Raw genomic sequence first — 15,107 nt, forward strand, 5'->3', positions numbered from 1 at the left:
TTTTAGGGTATTTTTTTTCACTCCTTAACCAAGCACTTCTCTAATATCAATTATTTGTAGTAGTGCTGGGATCCAATTAAAGAATGGAAGAAATCAGCAAGGGATTAGATGCATCCCTAGTTTGAAGTATAAAACTCCACAGGATAGGCTGGTATTTCTCAACACATGAATTTGAAGTCTTTTTAAAAAAAAATACAGACCTATATTTTCATGCAATGGGCTAAGTAAAGAATGGCACTACTACCTTGAATTTTCTCTGAATCTTGAAGAAAAAGTCTGCAAGTGAAATTTTTATTATAGATGTCCTGACAACTGGGAAAAAAAAAAAAAAAGCTATCAACTATGTTTTACTTAATACTGGGTTATACTGAAAAAGAAAGGAAAAGGTCACCTAATGATTGTATGTACAACTACAATGTGTATACAAAACAAAAATCCAAGTTTTGCATGTGAGCAAAATGTTTCCCTAAGAGTTCTGTAAAATTTATAGATTGACGTATTCAGAAATACATTTTAAACAAATGTCACTAATCCCTTGAAAGCAAAAGGAAATAAACGCACCAACTAATTGACCAGATGCAGAAAAAAGTCAAACCTATTAAGATTCTCTTCAATTCACTAAATACAACACTAAAATAAAAGTTACACAGAAATTTGAAAATTATCATGATAGTGTTTACAAATGCACACAGCTTTGAGAAAAGCTTTACAAAGCCTTCATACTATACAAAACTTATGACAAAAATCAAAGGAAATAATGTAAATCCATTTCCAACACAAACCTACTTCATTAGAAAATCCGAAAGAAAAGGTGTATGAACAGTTTCACAGAACACATATTAGAGACGTTTTACTGAAACTCCAATGCCCAAAACAAGATAAACAAATACTTAGCAGTTAGCACTATTATTAATTAAAAAAAAAAAAATCTCAGATACACAAAAATCAAATTCCAGAGTGCAGGCATTTAATTACATTTCACAACAAGAAAAATAATGTTGTGATTCAACCAAACTTTATAGAGAGATTTCTCCAGTTTCCACTATTTATTTAATTTCATGAATAATGAAACCAGGTTTTCCTTTTTAGTATTTTTAATCTGAAGTGTAGAAACAAGTCAAAATAACCAAGTAGCTACAATAAGGTGTAAAACATTTAATCAAATAAATGTTAAGAACACAGAACCAAAATAAATTTGAAAAAATAAGCATAAAGACTCATTTTTCATCTCCTATTCAAATAACCTATATTTCTGGTATTGAAAATAGTCAACGTTCCATTAAGAAGGGGATTTGCTGTTGAAATAAGATTCCAAAAAAAAAGTTTGTTGACGTTTTATACTTCGTCTTCAGAATGAAATACAATCACTTAACAGAGGTTTAAATTGAACAGTATATACAACCATCATATTGCTTTTTAAGTTGAGGAGGCAACACCTAATGATCAGTCAAAGCAAATTTGTACTTGTGTGAATTACCAGAAGATCCACAAAGCAGTCACCTCTTGATTGGAATACAAGTCTGTACAACCCCCCTTCCCTGAACAAAAATCCTGTGCTGTCAAATCTGCTAAGAATGTTGTGTTGAACAGGCTTTCAAAACTCTTAATGGTCACATGAATAAAACTGTTGCCACTTGTATCTAAATCACACCACACTTTATTTCAGTGCTACCACTGACATGCAACACCAAAAAGGCACTATTTTGTGTGGAAAACAATTCTTTTCAAGGCTGCTGTTTAAGCACACTGATTTGCAAGGAATGTTGGGGACTTTTCAAATCAAGACATAAGTGCCCTGTAAGAGACAAAAAAAATTTTGTTTCTCATGATCTCTCCAACCTCCCATTTTCCATTAAGGCTATCATTCTATATAGTAATATAACACCTCTGCCAGGGTTCTTAAATAAGTTGTGAAAGAAGGCAGGCAGGGGCAATGGTGACCAAGATGCTCCCAAACATTTCAGTGGCTAAGACTCTTGTTAGCTGAGCTCCATTTAGTTTTTGGTTTTTTTGTTTGTTTTTGCCTCTGAGTGCCCTAGCTCCCAAAGGAAGACAAGGAATCCTAAAAGATCCTGTCCCCCTCTGGCAGCTGTAGTTTGTCTGTTTGAAGACACACTAATTGTTAGATTCCTGATCAAACAACTGCAAAAATAAAAGCTTCTAAAATAGAATCCAAGCAAAAACTACTACTTGTCAATCTACGGGACCAGCTTATCAAGTAATTCTTCTAATGAATTACTGCTGACATTGATTGACTTAATTTTGACTCTCTATATAATGCTTATTCTTTTTAAAAGGACCCCTCCATCTAGTCCCTTAAGTTCTCTTATGGGTCAAAATTTCTCATAATGAGTCAGAAGGAACATAGCAGCACCATTAGTCCATCTCAGCAAGAACTTCAAAACAAATCAAGCATCTTAAACATTGATTATAATGTGCTTTTGTTTGGGGTTTTTTTTCTTTCTGGTTGCTGATGATATATCAAAGAAAATGGACAATTTTAAACTGACTAAACTGAGATTTGGTGGTCAAACCAAAATTGCTCTAGGGGGCCGGGACACTTATTTCTGTGGCAAAAGTCTTATTCCACACAATTATAATTGTGACAATGGGAATCTGTGTTCAAGGTTATAAACATAAAACTCAGTTTGGATTTTTATAAAACAGTTCTGCTCATTACATAGGAGTCAATTAGGCAAATAAAGCAGCAACTTCTAAAACACACAACTGTCTATACATCAAGAACCTTTGAGAAGCAATAAAGGTACATACAATGAATCTGTATACACAGAGATTTTATTCAGTTGCAAAAGAAAATTAGGACTTTAGACAAAGCTTTGACCCTATAACAAAGCAAATCTGTCCAGCTTTGAACCAAAAAAAATCTAAATAGCCAACTTCTATTTTACAATGGCTTGCAATAGCACCCATCAAGAGCTTTGCTGACTTAATCTTAATACATTTCTATTTTCTTCATCCCAAATGGTATAAAACCAATCTAGACTCCTTGATAAGCATTATATGGTCATTTGAGTTTTAACAAATAGTTTCTCTAAAAGTGAGCCAAAATTAATTTTCTGTTCTCCCATTACAGCTCTACTGGAACATACAGCAACATTTATCCTTGCAGCAATTCTGTAAACAGTCAACCAGTGCTCTCAGTCTTACTGAAACCAATCTATTTGCAATTTAAACAAATCCACAGGTTCTAACCTGGAAATACTAGGAAAACAATCTTGATGCATTAATCACAGCACTATGAAGATCTAGCCTACAAACAGTTTACATGAACAGCTACCCTAATACAAGTTTGACTTTTCTTGAACCTATAGGTCTGTCATTTAGATCAACAACAGCTGCCATGGCTTCATCACGAGACTCGAATGCAACCATTGCTTCACCTGTGGGCATGCCTTTTTCATTATATTTTAAACACACCGAGCCTGGGATCACTTGATAGCCATAAAAGAAATCTAAAATTTCATCAACAGAAACAGTGAAGGGCATATTTTGAACTTTAATAACTGTTGGGCCTGGTTTTCCAGAAGTTGTTCCAAATCCAGGGGGTCCCCCAATATGAAGTGCTCCAGGCCCTGGACCAAAGTTTGGTGGCCCACTCAAATGTCCAGCAGCACTACCAAGACCCGGTGGACCACCTCCAAAACTTGGGGGGCCACTCAAGGTACCAGGTCCATTTCCAAAATTCTGAGGGGCCCCTCCAAAAGCTGAAGGTCCACTTAAATTATTGGGACCACTTCCAAAACCCTGAACATCAATACCTAAACCAGGCAAACCACTATTTCCAACAGAAGGTATTCCAGGTCGGGCATCTCCAAAGGCCCCTCCTAATCCTGGTGGTGGAAGTGGTGGGCCAAAGGCATTTGACCCACTAAAGTTACTGGGAAAATTAAATGGAGGGCCATTGTTTGCTTCTTTTGAGCCTACAGTCAGGAAAGCATGCTCATCACCTCCAGCATTTGGCATTCCTGGCACTGGGGCATTACCTGGCAATGGAATTTTTAACCCTTTTTTCACTTGAGATGGAGGATTTTTTTCAATTTCCCTCATGTCCTCTAAGGTAATTACATGCAATAAAGCTTCTCTCCCATTAAGTTTTTTACGGTGTAAGCGTTCAGCTTTATGTGCATCATCTTCAGTTTTAAACTGAACCAATGCTTGTCCTAACCCTTGCCCAGTGTTATCAACAAGAATATGTACAGCATTTTCATCCACTGGAATTTCCTCTAAAAACTGTAGAATATCCATCTTGGTAATGTTGAATGGAATATTTGATATATGTGCACATAATTTTGGTGAACTATCTCCCTCAGTATTTAAAATAATCTCTCTCTGATCATAACTGAAGTTCTGTAACCTCTTCCGAATCATGTCTATCTTTTCTAACATTCCCTTTTTAGTTATTGGGTGAACCTGAATAAAGCGATTCCCCATGTATTGCTTATGACGACACAAAGCTGCCTTGTAGTCAGACTCGCTCCTGAATTCTACAAAACCTTCACCTGTTGCTTTCCCATTGGGTCCATAAGCAATATAAATACTATCTTCCACAATATCTAGCTTTTTAAAGAAATCAATAACATGTTTGTTTTCTGCTTCAAAGGGTAGACCTTTCAAATACACACAAAAACCAGGCTCATGTGGAGATCTCGATCTTGACCTTTTCTGCCCACTAGGCGACTTTGACCTGACGAGTGTCTGAGGAGGGGGGTGTGTCTGTCCAGAAGGTCCCATGCTTTGCTTGAAAGTGATATGGCCTCCAGCAGCTACCCACTGTCTTTCTGTGGCCGGGCTGACTTCAACATAGCGTTGAATCATCAGCATTCTGTTTCTTTTCAGTGCTTCAAATGTATCTTGAGGGGAGAAAAACTTAACTAATCCATTCCCATTATTTCGGCCTACATGATCTTTCAACAAATGCACTGCATCTACACGAAGCCCATGGAAAAAGTCTTTGACATCAGTTTCCATTGCAGAAAAGGGCATCCCATGGACACTGACATACAGATCATCAGGGTTGATGGGAAGTGGCTTCAGACTACTTTGAGAGTTCATTTGAATAGGATTAACAGGATTCAAAGGACCCAAAAACATTGGGTTCAGGTTACTGTTCAGATTCAGTGCTGCTCCAGATCCATTCATCCCAGTAGGTATGGGTGCCACTGGTGGTGGATTCAAAGGAGGCATTCCTGACAGAGGTGGCATAGGGCTCATGGGTGGCACTGGAGGAACAGGAGGTATCGGGGGTACGGGAGGCACAGGAGGCAGTGTAGGTACAGGAGGAGGAACAGGTATTGGAGGAATAGATGGCATTGGAGGCAAGGAGGGCATTGCTGGTATTGGAGGAATTGGGGGAGGTGGGACTGTGCTCATGGAGGACGCTGTGCTAGGTAAAGTTGAACTAAATGTTGGGCTCCCAAAGGAAGCCCCAATATTTGGAGGAGCTGTTCCTATGTTGGCTGTGGAAAATGTAGGGATGTTTTTGTTGCTTTCATGCACAGACGTGGCTGCAGTAACCACACTGGGAGAAGGATTATTAAAATTGGGAACTGTGGTGGGTAAATTTACCCTGCCACTCATGCCTGAACTAGGAGGTGGGCCTGACCGGCTAGCATTTGCTGGTGGCATATCTAAGTTGGCAGTTTCAAAACGTCTACGACTGAGTTCAATCATATTTTGCATTTCAGTTTTACTACTCAACAATAGTGTTACTTTTGACCCTTTAATAGTACCACCTGTGCGCATCATACCAAGCCTTGCATCTTCATCAGTGGCAAAAACGATGAAAGCCTCACCCAGTTCACCCCCTACAATATGCACGCCCCCATCAGGAATGGTCAATCCAGAGAAGAAGTGGCGAATGTCCATGGTCCCCGCCACAATTGGGAGACCTTGCAAACGGATGACCACAGCCATGCTGCGCTGAAATAACACACACCTGCAGATGAAAAAAGGCAACGGCTATGTCAGACTACTGTTTGTCATACCATTTATTTAGCTAGTAGAATCACCATCTACCATAATAGGCACTCAAGCATCTCCTCAAACTAACACAATTAAGTGTTAATATAGATTTTGTTTTAAGCTTTCTAGAAAGGGAAAGCTAAGTAATTAACAATTAAAACCACCACAATATCAACTTCCAAAATACATTGTAGAAACAGATTAAAAGTTCAGTCCAAAGACCCAAAACTATCAGAACAAAAACAATAAGAGACAGCAATTTTATCATACAGACTACCAGTTATTTAGTGACATTTAAGGAAACATGTAATTCACTTTGGGAATGACTCTTTAACAACCATGGGAGTCACCTTTAAATAATACACCACAGAAAATACAGCTTACTGCCACCCTCCCTACAAACCTGGCAACTTCTTGGGACTATTAAAACATTTTACATAGCTGCAATTCCTGGACTCTAAATGTAACAGAACCGAGGAACTATATAGTACTAATTACAAATGGTTCTTAACAATATGAATTATTCAGACAAATTTTAAGTGAGAACTAGTTTTAAGTTAGTTCTTGCTCAATCTATTCAGAACTATAGTCAATAAAACTATCTTACTCAATGTTAAAATAAATTAAAGAACCCCAAAGAGATGACAAGAAATGTATTTACTCCCAGCACTCCTGATTTCTGCAGGTATTCAACAACTAAAACATTTTCCAGGAGAACCCTGCTACAATGCTAGTCACTGTAAAACGATTTTGATTAAACCACGGGTCCAATCACCCATCCCAATCCCCTCCACAAAAAAATAATTCTCAATATTCTGGGTTCTTTGGGGGAGGATAATATTTTACTTGACAGGGATCTGTTTCTACCATGTCCTCTCAGTATAACTCTTGAAGGAAAGAAAAAAGGAGGATCTGAATCAGCTATTATTGGGACAGCATGATGATAGAGAGCCTATAGAGCTCAGAGGTTGCTTTACATGGTAGCAGGGCTCTTCTGTATTTTTTTTTTTTTTAACTAAAGGTTAACAAGGCCAGAAAGGGGGAAGTTACTTCTCCCCATATAAGAATTGTATATTCCAATTTCCAAACTTTGAAAACACTGGTTTTGTAACACTAATTCTGGAGATAGCAATTTGCAAAGTGATAAATACATATTTTATCCCTGTGACAGGATATTATAATTTGCAATTAACTTTCATAGTCAATACCATCTTTATTCTAAAGACTAGAAATATAAAATGTTTGAAGCTTAGTAATGTAGTTCACTTTAGTACAGAAAGATTATTCAAATATAATATGCCTCTTAAATTAGCTGTGACCCCAGGCCAAGTCACTTAACTTCTCTGGGTTCTTTTCCTTACTGGGTTAGATGCTTCCCCCCCCCCCCCCTTAAGATCCCTTCAGATTTAAAATTCCATAATTCTATCAACAGTACTCCTTATAATCAAATTTCCTGAATACTGACTAGATCTAACAAGATACCATACAAGCTTCTTTCATTATTATGATTACTACAGTATAAAAGGGAAACAGTACTGTTCTGGTTTTATATTTTGTAGACTCTGCACAAAAAAATAAATAAATAAAAATAAAACAACTTAAATTTATCTGAAGACTAATGATGGGAAGGGCTTTTGTATCTACTCCAAAATGTTAACTTTAACTTCAAAGGATAGTTATTATTAAAAAAAAAAAAAAACCTCTTATTTTAGATATGAAGTCTACATATTTTAGCTTGAATGGAACCTTTAAAAAAAATCGATGTGCTTAATTGACCTAAAAGTGCATGCTGAATCCCTATATATTAGTGGACTTCATTTAAAGACAAATAACCAATGTAGGACATAGTATGAATAACCCAGTATCAAAAAAACCAAGTGAAGTAAGTTAGCTTGTATGGGGTACATAAAAGTATCCTATTGTGGTCCCAAAACACGACACACAAACCAAACAAGGCCTTAGTGCCATACAAAGTAAATACTGTACAAGTCTTTTCCGGCTAAAGGTGGGAACCTAGTCAAAATTTGTACAAGGCAAAAATCTGCTGATGAACATATGCCATTGGAGATTTCTCTGCAAAAATCTTCGTGCTGAAATAGATTGTTTCTGAAGGACTGGGATTACAACCAGAATAATTCTGGAAGTTAAGAGAACACAATTTCCCCACCAAGTCTTCAAAACAAGAAAAAACAATCATCTTTTAGGTTTGGGATGGGGGAGGAGAGAGCCAGAGCTCTGCCACTTAGTGTAAACTTCAATCAAATCTCTAACTTCTCCCAAACTGTAGGTTCCCTCATATACAAAAAGGATTTGAGCTTAAAAATACATGAGCAAGGGAGTCTTTCTTTAAAAACTGTTATCATGAACCTTTAGCAATCTAATGAAGCCAAAGGATTCTTTCTTGGAATAAATGTTTTTATATGCATAAAAGAAAATACATAAAATTACAAAGGAAACCAATTATATTGCAAAGTACTCATTCAAAACATTGAAAAGTAGGTTCACAGCTCTTCATCTAAAGAATCTGCAATTATACCAGTTTCAAAAGCAACTACATTTCAATGGATCTAGAATACTACTGGGAGGGGTGGGGGCGAGAAACCTATTTATTCTACAACATTTGGGAATGTAACATTTAGCCACATAGGAGTGCAAAACTGATCCCAAAGTAATCTACACCAGCAGTACAAAGCACCTAGACATCCCTCCCCCACCCCCCACCCCCAAAGAAAGAAAGAAGCTTAAGACACACCAATTTGTATTTTGCACAAAATCTTATGGTTATTTAAACTACCTTGTTTTAACTTAAAGATAAACAAACCTTCAATTCAAAAATCTCTTACCTGAAAAAACAACAGATGTATTTTCTTAACAAGTAGCAGAGGCCAAGTCAATCCTGTGGGCAACCAATTAAAACCAACTTTTAGACTGCAATAAAGAATAAATGGAGGCAAAAATCAATGTAGGAAACACACAAAATAGTATTTGCAGTTCACAATGAACTGTCTATTAAGAAGGCTCAAGTTTGAAACCACCACTGGGCACTTGAACTAGAAAGCATCCAAAAGATGAACTGTGCCAAAACCCACACACACTTACTACTTAATAGTGCTTTCAAGTTTTGGTGTCTGTATCCAGTACATTCTTATCCAGTAAGAATGATATTTTTATATAGATTTGCCCTAAAAAAAGTGAATCAGAACTACAACATTTATTTTGCTTAGTTTCACACTTGACATTTGCTTTTCCGATTGAAGGATTTTGGGGTGAGGTAGTGTAAAGAAGAATATGATTCCTTTTGTCCATAAACAATCCAGTACATCCTACCCATGAAATAGTTCAATTGCTTAGACCAGTCCAGCTTCTGCAGTTTTTAACCACTAAATTCTAGATAAAAATCTGATACTAAAACTCTGAATAACATCACTTTAAGTAAGCAAATTATGTCAACTCCATGGAATTTTAGGAAATTAGTATAACCACTCTTCCAACAGTTGCCTTCATACATACAAGACCTCAGCCAACAACATAAGCATTAAAATCAATAAAGGTTTCAGTTCTGAAAATTTATAACCCCCCCCCAAAAAAGTTTAAAGTTCTAAGGACATTTAAAGTTCTAAGGAAACAGTTTTCCTAAAACATCTGAATCAAAGTATCTACAAGAAACTTCAGAATACTCCCCAAAACATTCATAAGTAAAGCATCTTTCTTTCACATTTCCTTAAAAATCAGCATTAAGACGATATTCAACCTACAGTAAGTGATTAAGACACAGTCAATAGTCCTATGGGAAGAACGGTAAGCCATGTGATAACGCGCCTTACTAAAATCATGCTCATTTTTAAACCTAACATCATTCAAAACCAAAAGCCAGTAAAGCTAACAATTGTTAATTATTGATGTACAATAAAAGTTATTTAGAATATTTCAAAAGCTAATTACACTCTAATCCAAAAATATTCTACCATCATCATTCCAAACAATCCCAAGAAACAAACTAAAATAACTCACCACTTATACAAATAAATTATCAATTAATGAAAGTATTATAAAATAGTACAAAAAATTACTTAACTCAGAAAATACACAAAATGAGAAAGATACGTGTTATTTAAAATGCAATTATAAGAATATGTATTAATTCTATAGTGTGCTAATTGTTTGATAGTCATTACACAGCAAATTAAACTCTTAAAAAGCTTAATGAATTTTAAAAGCCACATTTACTAAGCTGTCTCAGCAAATACAGAGCGTAAAGGAAGAAGGAACTGGATAGAATAGCACTTCTTAAATGTAGGCAATGTTTAATGAGAATGGGTCTACATTATATAAAATTTTCTTCTACTAATTTCTAATTTGGCTTCACTGTCCCACAGATTAAGAATTATTAGCAACTGTGATCATTCAAAATTATTTCTTAAAAATATGCAAGATTAGGTCTATAATTGTCAATTTTCATTGTAGCAAAAATTGTTTTCTCTAGTATATAAAATTGGCTGGAATGACAAGTAGGTATCATGCAGATGAGTATAACTTCAATACCATTTTATTAATACCATGTGGTAATTTTTCAAGTTGCTAAATCCACTAACATATTTATTGACATTCTTGTCAAAAATTCTGTTAGAGAAAAAGTAACAGAATCAAAGGGTTAGTTCTTGGCCCAAAATATTAAATAATAGCTAAAATCAAATCAAATGTGCCATGGCTGATGGAGTAGCAAGTGATAAGGTCAAAGGCTGGAGATCAACTTTGGGGGAAGATTTCTAGAGAACAGACCTGTGTTTTCAGGTCTTAAAAAGGCCTCTGATATAAAGTCCTCCACCCTTAGAAACTAATAAGCAACTTCAGCCAGGCAAGCAGGGATTGTCCCTTCAGATCACTCCATCCTCCCCAAAGAGCTAAATCAGGTTTACCCTTAGGTTAAAACAAACTCCCCAACCCTCCCCACCCCCAATCTTTTCCTCCACCCTGATCCCATTCCTCTTTTCCCACCAGGCCAATAATGATGCCTATTTAGAAAACAGAAGATTTGAGTTTGGGTGTCATCACTTTTGGACAAGTCATTTAACATCTCTGGGTTTAAGTCTGGTTATGGGGTTTGACTCTAAGGATCTCTTTCAGGGCTAGAATTCTAAGTCTAATAAAACTTTTCATTAAAAAGATAAACTTAAAATACAAATGTAACTCAAGTAAAATGTTATACTTTGAAATATACTCAGATTAACCAGTCAAACCATAGTTGACATAAGACTCTGATTCTCACAAGTGTTACATGTTTAGAAAAGAGGACTTGGAAGGGACACTAGAAGACACACAAACAAGATTACAAACAATAGAGACCACAACTTTGTCTAGGTTGTCCCTGGTAATCTATTAGAGGTACCAGACAAAAAGCTATCGACTTTGCATATTACAGCAATTCTGCTTCTGCTTTTAATTGTGGACCACTTCAGTCATAGAGAGGTTCATCACTAGTCGGCTAAAGTATGTGGGTAGGTGTAAAGAATTCCCACACCAAAGGAAATCACAATGAAAGAAAGAAGTATCTTTGCAACAGAAGATTTTTATCACATTCTCAAAAGACAAGGAAAGCCAACTCATTTGCTTGGTGTCCTTTAAAAATCTCAATAGCCAGATACATTCAGGCCTCTAAAAATGAGAAACTCAAGACTGGTGAAATTCTAAAGTATTATTTCTTTTTTTTAGAGGATGCAGTACATAAAACTAGGTAAAAAAATAATTAACTTCCAAATACAAATTACCTTAAAGAATTAAAATAAAAGGGAAAACAAATCTGACAATGGGTTTCAAATAATATTAAAACAAAATTAAAAACACTTATGACTTGCTAATTCATAAACTTGAATTATGTTATAACTTGTTCTACCCAAGTGCCCTTTTGCTTCAACTACAATCTAATCGACATCTATTTCAGTTTTAAGACACCACTGTACTTTAATAAAACTTTTAAAAATAAATTGTATATTCTTGTAGAATTTTAAAAGCACAAAAAAGACTTATCCTCACAATCACAAGCAGAAGACTATATTGAGGTATATGGTTTGCAAGCCCATTACTTAACCTGACAATTCCATCCCCTCTCTAATACAAAAAGGCACAAAAGCAAAATTGAATTACTTTTAGCACTACAATTTCCATCCACCAAAACCAATAGGCATCACAACTAAACAAAACCATCTCATTAGATCTAAAAAAAAAAACAAAACAGTAAAACAAACTCCAATAAGTGAGCCATAGAGAGAGACAAGGAGAATGAGCCAAGTGCTATAACCAGCAAATAGAAATGAACTTTTTTTATAATTACACGAAGATTTCAAAACAATTATAATTTAGTTAACTGCTCTTATTTTGTCCCCCTTAATGGATCACATTTTATGCTGGGATTTTAATAATTTTCAACATTAACAGGAACTTTTCACTTCTTCCATTAGCAACAGGTCAGTTGTCAAAAGCAGTGTTTCTAAATGCTCATACCAACTACACAAAAAAGCACTATATACTATCTTTTGTCAAAGTTTTAAAAATTAAGTTTGAGACTAAAAAAATAGTAAAAAAAATTCAACTCATATGTATTTCTAAAACACTTTAATTCTCTGGTAGACTCATTCACTGTCACTGCTGGTTTTAAATTTGATGAACTCATACATTGTGAATTGAATAAAAGTATATAAAGATTTGATAAGACCACGGAAAACTGAAGTGATTATTGTTTTCCTCCATAAAACTTAACATTCTTTAACCACCGATACTTACCTTCTCCCTACATAAATATCCCTTAAAGAATTCAACTAAATTGGATCATGCAATAACATCCTGTCAAAAGCAAAGTGAACAGACTGGCACACTATTTCTTATTCAGAAACCTGAAACTCAACCCATTATTCCCCAATGTGGAAAACTCAAAAAAGCTTCAAACTCTTGCCTGTGCGAAAGTACTCTAAATTCTCTACATATGGGAATAAAAACATCAGGCTTAATTTAATATGCCAGAGAAAACTGGTTCCCTGCTCTCAGTATATTCCAATTAAAGCTTTGGAAAATTTTTTTTGCAGTTTCACTTTTACCGATTAAAAAAAAAGTTGTTAGCAAAACCTAACCATCACAACAAATGTTGCATTTAAAACACATTGACATTAAAGCACTCTTTGAAATTAAACTGCATCACATAGATTAAAAAAAAACCTCTACATTCTTACCAAACACAAAAGTATTTAATTTTCTGAAAACATTAAGTTATAATTACAATCCAAATACGTAAATCACCTATAACACAACTTTTACACTCACTATTTAGCATTCTCAGAAAGTATTTTGCCAAGAAAAAAAAACACCTAGTCATGATTGCTTTCTGAGTCCGAAATTCCCCTTCTTTCAGAGCTACCGTAATGAAGGGCCAGCACAAACCAGAGCATACTATGTTTCCACAGATCTAAAGATTTCTTTAAATTGTAACAAGAAAAAATTGATAGAAAGCATTTTGAAATATATTAAGATCCTTAACTACTCAGTAAATTCAAACTATTTATTCGTTATGATTTTTTTTTTTTACAAAGTTAACTTTTCAAACCATTTACTAAGAGCAAGGCAGAACTCTGAAACCAAAGCAAAAGCAGAAAACAAGGGAAATGCTCCATCTGATAACTTCCCATCAGTATCAGTGCAATCAGACAAGACCTTGAATAGAGACATATTGTGAATAAGAAAAAATGGACACTGAACTATTCCTGAAAGCACAGGCCAAATCTATAATCAAGTACTTGCAATCACGCACAGAGGGGACTCCCTATACTACCTCCTGCCCTTCATCGCAAACCCCCATTTGTTTGGTGTTGCACAGTCTAACAGAGTCCTCTTACTGCACACACCATCACCCAACGGATAATTCGGTATCACCAACACACGACAACCTAGAATCTAATACTCGGTGCACAGGTGTTCGTACCTCGATACAGACATACTCCACTGAATACCATCATTCTCCCACTAAGCAATCCTTACTCTTGGTTTCCCCCCATAAGTCAAGGCAAGCTCAGAGACACAAAAAGCTCTAGGCCCTCATAGGTTAAGATTACAGAACTGGACCCTCCCTGGCTCCAAGGCATTTCCCACCCACTCCCCGGACTCCCAGGCGGCAGCACATCCCTTGTGAGCGGCTGCTCAGACCCCTCTCGTGCCCCGTGCCCCGCCCCCCCCTCCCCGCCCGCCTCAATGCATCAAGGCGCCTGAACAAGTCCTCCCTCCAAACTCCCGCAGCGGCTCCAGCCACAGGGGGCGTCCTGCTACAACCCCCGCCCCGAGGGGGGGAAGTCCTCGTGGCCACCCCAGCGCAGCTCCTGCGGCCGGGCGCGGCCTCGCTAAAGCTGTTTCTTTCCCTCCCCGGATCCGGCCCAAAGGGGCGGCCTTCCTCCCGACTCCCTCCCCCGAGGCTCCGGCCGCGGCGGGCGTCGTCCCTGCGGGGCCCTCTCCTCAGCTCCGCGGCAGTATCCCGGCCCGGGCCCCGGCTCCAACGCGGGGGCGCGGGCAGGGGCGGGGGCGGGCCGACTACAGGGCCCTTTGTGTGGGGGGCTGAGGCGGACTCTGCGGCCTCCGAAGGCCCCGCCCCGAGCCCCGCCGAGCCCCGGTCGCGGTGGGGCGGCCCGAGCCCCGCACAGCCCCGCCCGCCCGCGCCGGGGCTGCGGGAGTCTTACCGGGGAGAGCTGCGCGGTGCCCGAGCCCAGACCCGAGCTACCCCCCGCGCCAGTGTCTCCGCCCCGCGGCCGACAGCCCCAGCCCGAGCGGGGTCCCCGGATCCCGCAGCAGCCACCGCCGCTGCCGCCGCCGCTGCCGCTTCAATCGCCGTCGCCCCCGCCGCCGCTACCGCTGCTGCACAAAATGGCCGCCGCCGCGCTGCGCTGCTCCGCGCTCCAGTTAGGGGGCGGGGCGACGTCCTGAGGGGTGGGGCCGCAGGCTAGCTGGAGCAGGCGCACTGGGGGCCTGGCTGGGATGCTCTCCATCCTCTAGGCGCCTGAAGCAGAAAGGGAGAGAGAAGAGCTGAAAGATCTTGGAAGGGTCCAAGTACCATTGAGAACTGATAGAAACATCCATCCATTCATTCAGTAAAT

At 38.1% G+C, this 15,107-nt stretch overlaps 2 protein-coding genes across 5 annotated transcripts in view; both read right to left on the reverse strand.

Annotated features, from left to right (window-relative positions):
- Positions 1-14,786, reverse strand: part of CPNE1 (copine 1) — a 32,137-nt gene extending 17,351 nt beyond the window's left edge. Inside the window, exons 1-2 of one of the 4 annotated variants that reach the window (XM_051979199.1) lie at positions 14,694-14,737; positions 8,826-8,878 (exon numbers count right to left, since the gene is read on the reverse strand). The gene's annotated coding sequence lies outside the window, so the exon portion shown is untranslated. Of the gene's footprint in view, positions 1-5,813; positions 5,912-8,825; positions 8,905-14,693 lie in introns of those variants that run through there. The other 3 variants (XM_051979197.1, XM_051979198.1, XM_051979201.1) reach the window with 3 other exon arrangements.
- On the reverse strand, positions 2,779-8,910 carry RBM12 (RNA binding motif protein 12). The gene is made up of 2 exons (XM_051979196.1): positions 8,826-8,910; positions 2,779-5,956 (listed from the first exon to the last, which is right to left on the reverse strand). Exon 2 carries the CDS (start codon positions 5,932-5,934, stop codon positions 3,295-3,297), a length of 2,640 nt encoding a protein of 879 aa, XP_051835156.1. The 5' UTR covers positions 5,935-5,956; positions 8,826-8,910; the 3' UTR covers positions 2,779-3,294.
- Positions 14,787-15,107: the final 321 nt, after the last annotated feature.

The sequence above is a fragment of the Antechinus flavipes genome, chromosome 2 (assembly GCF_016432865.1).
Source record: "Antechinus flavipes isolate AdamAnt ecotype Samford, QLD, Australia chromosome 2, AdamAnt_v2, whole genome shotgun sequence".
Classification (NCBI taxonomy): Eukaryota; Metazoa; Chordata; class Mammalia; order Dasyuromorphia; family Dasyuridae; genus Antechinus; species Antechinus flavipes.

Excerpts from the sequence above, each read along its gene's own strand:
- RBM12 (XM_051979196.1), bottom strand. The coding sequence starts at position 5,934 with ATGGCTGTGGTCATCCGTTTGCAAGGTCTCCCAATTGTGGCGGGGACC.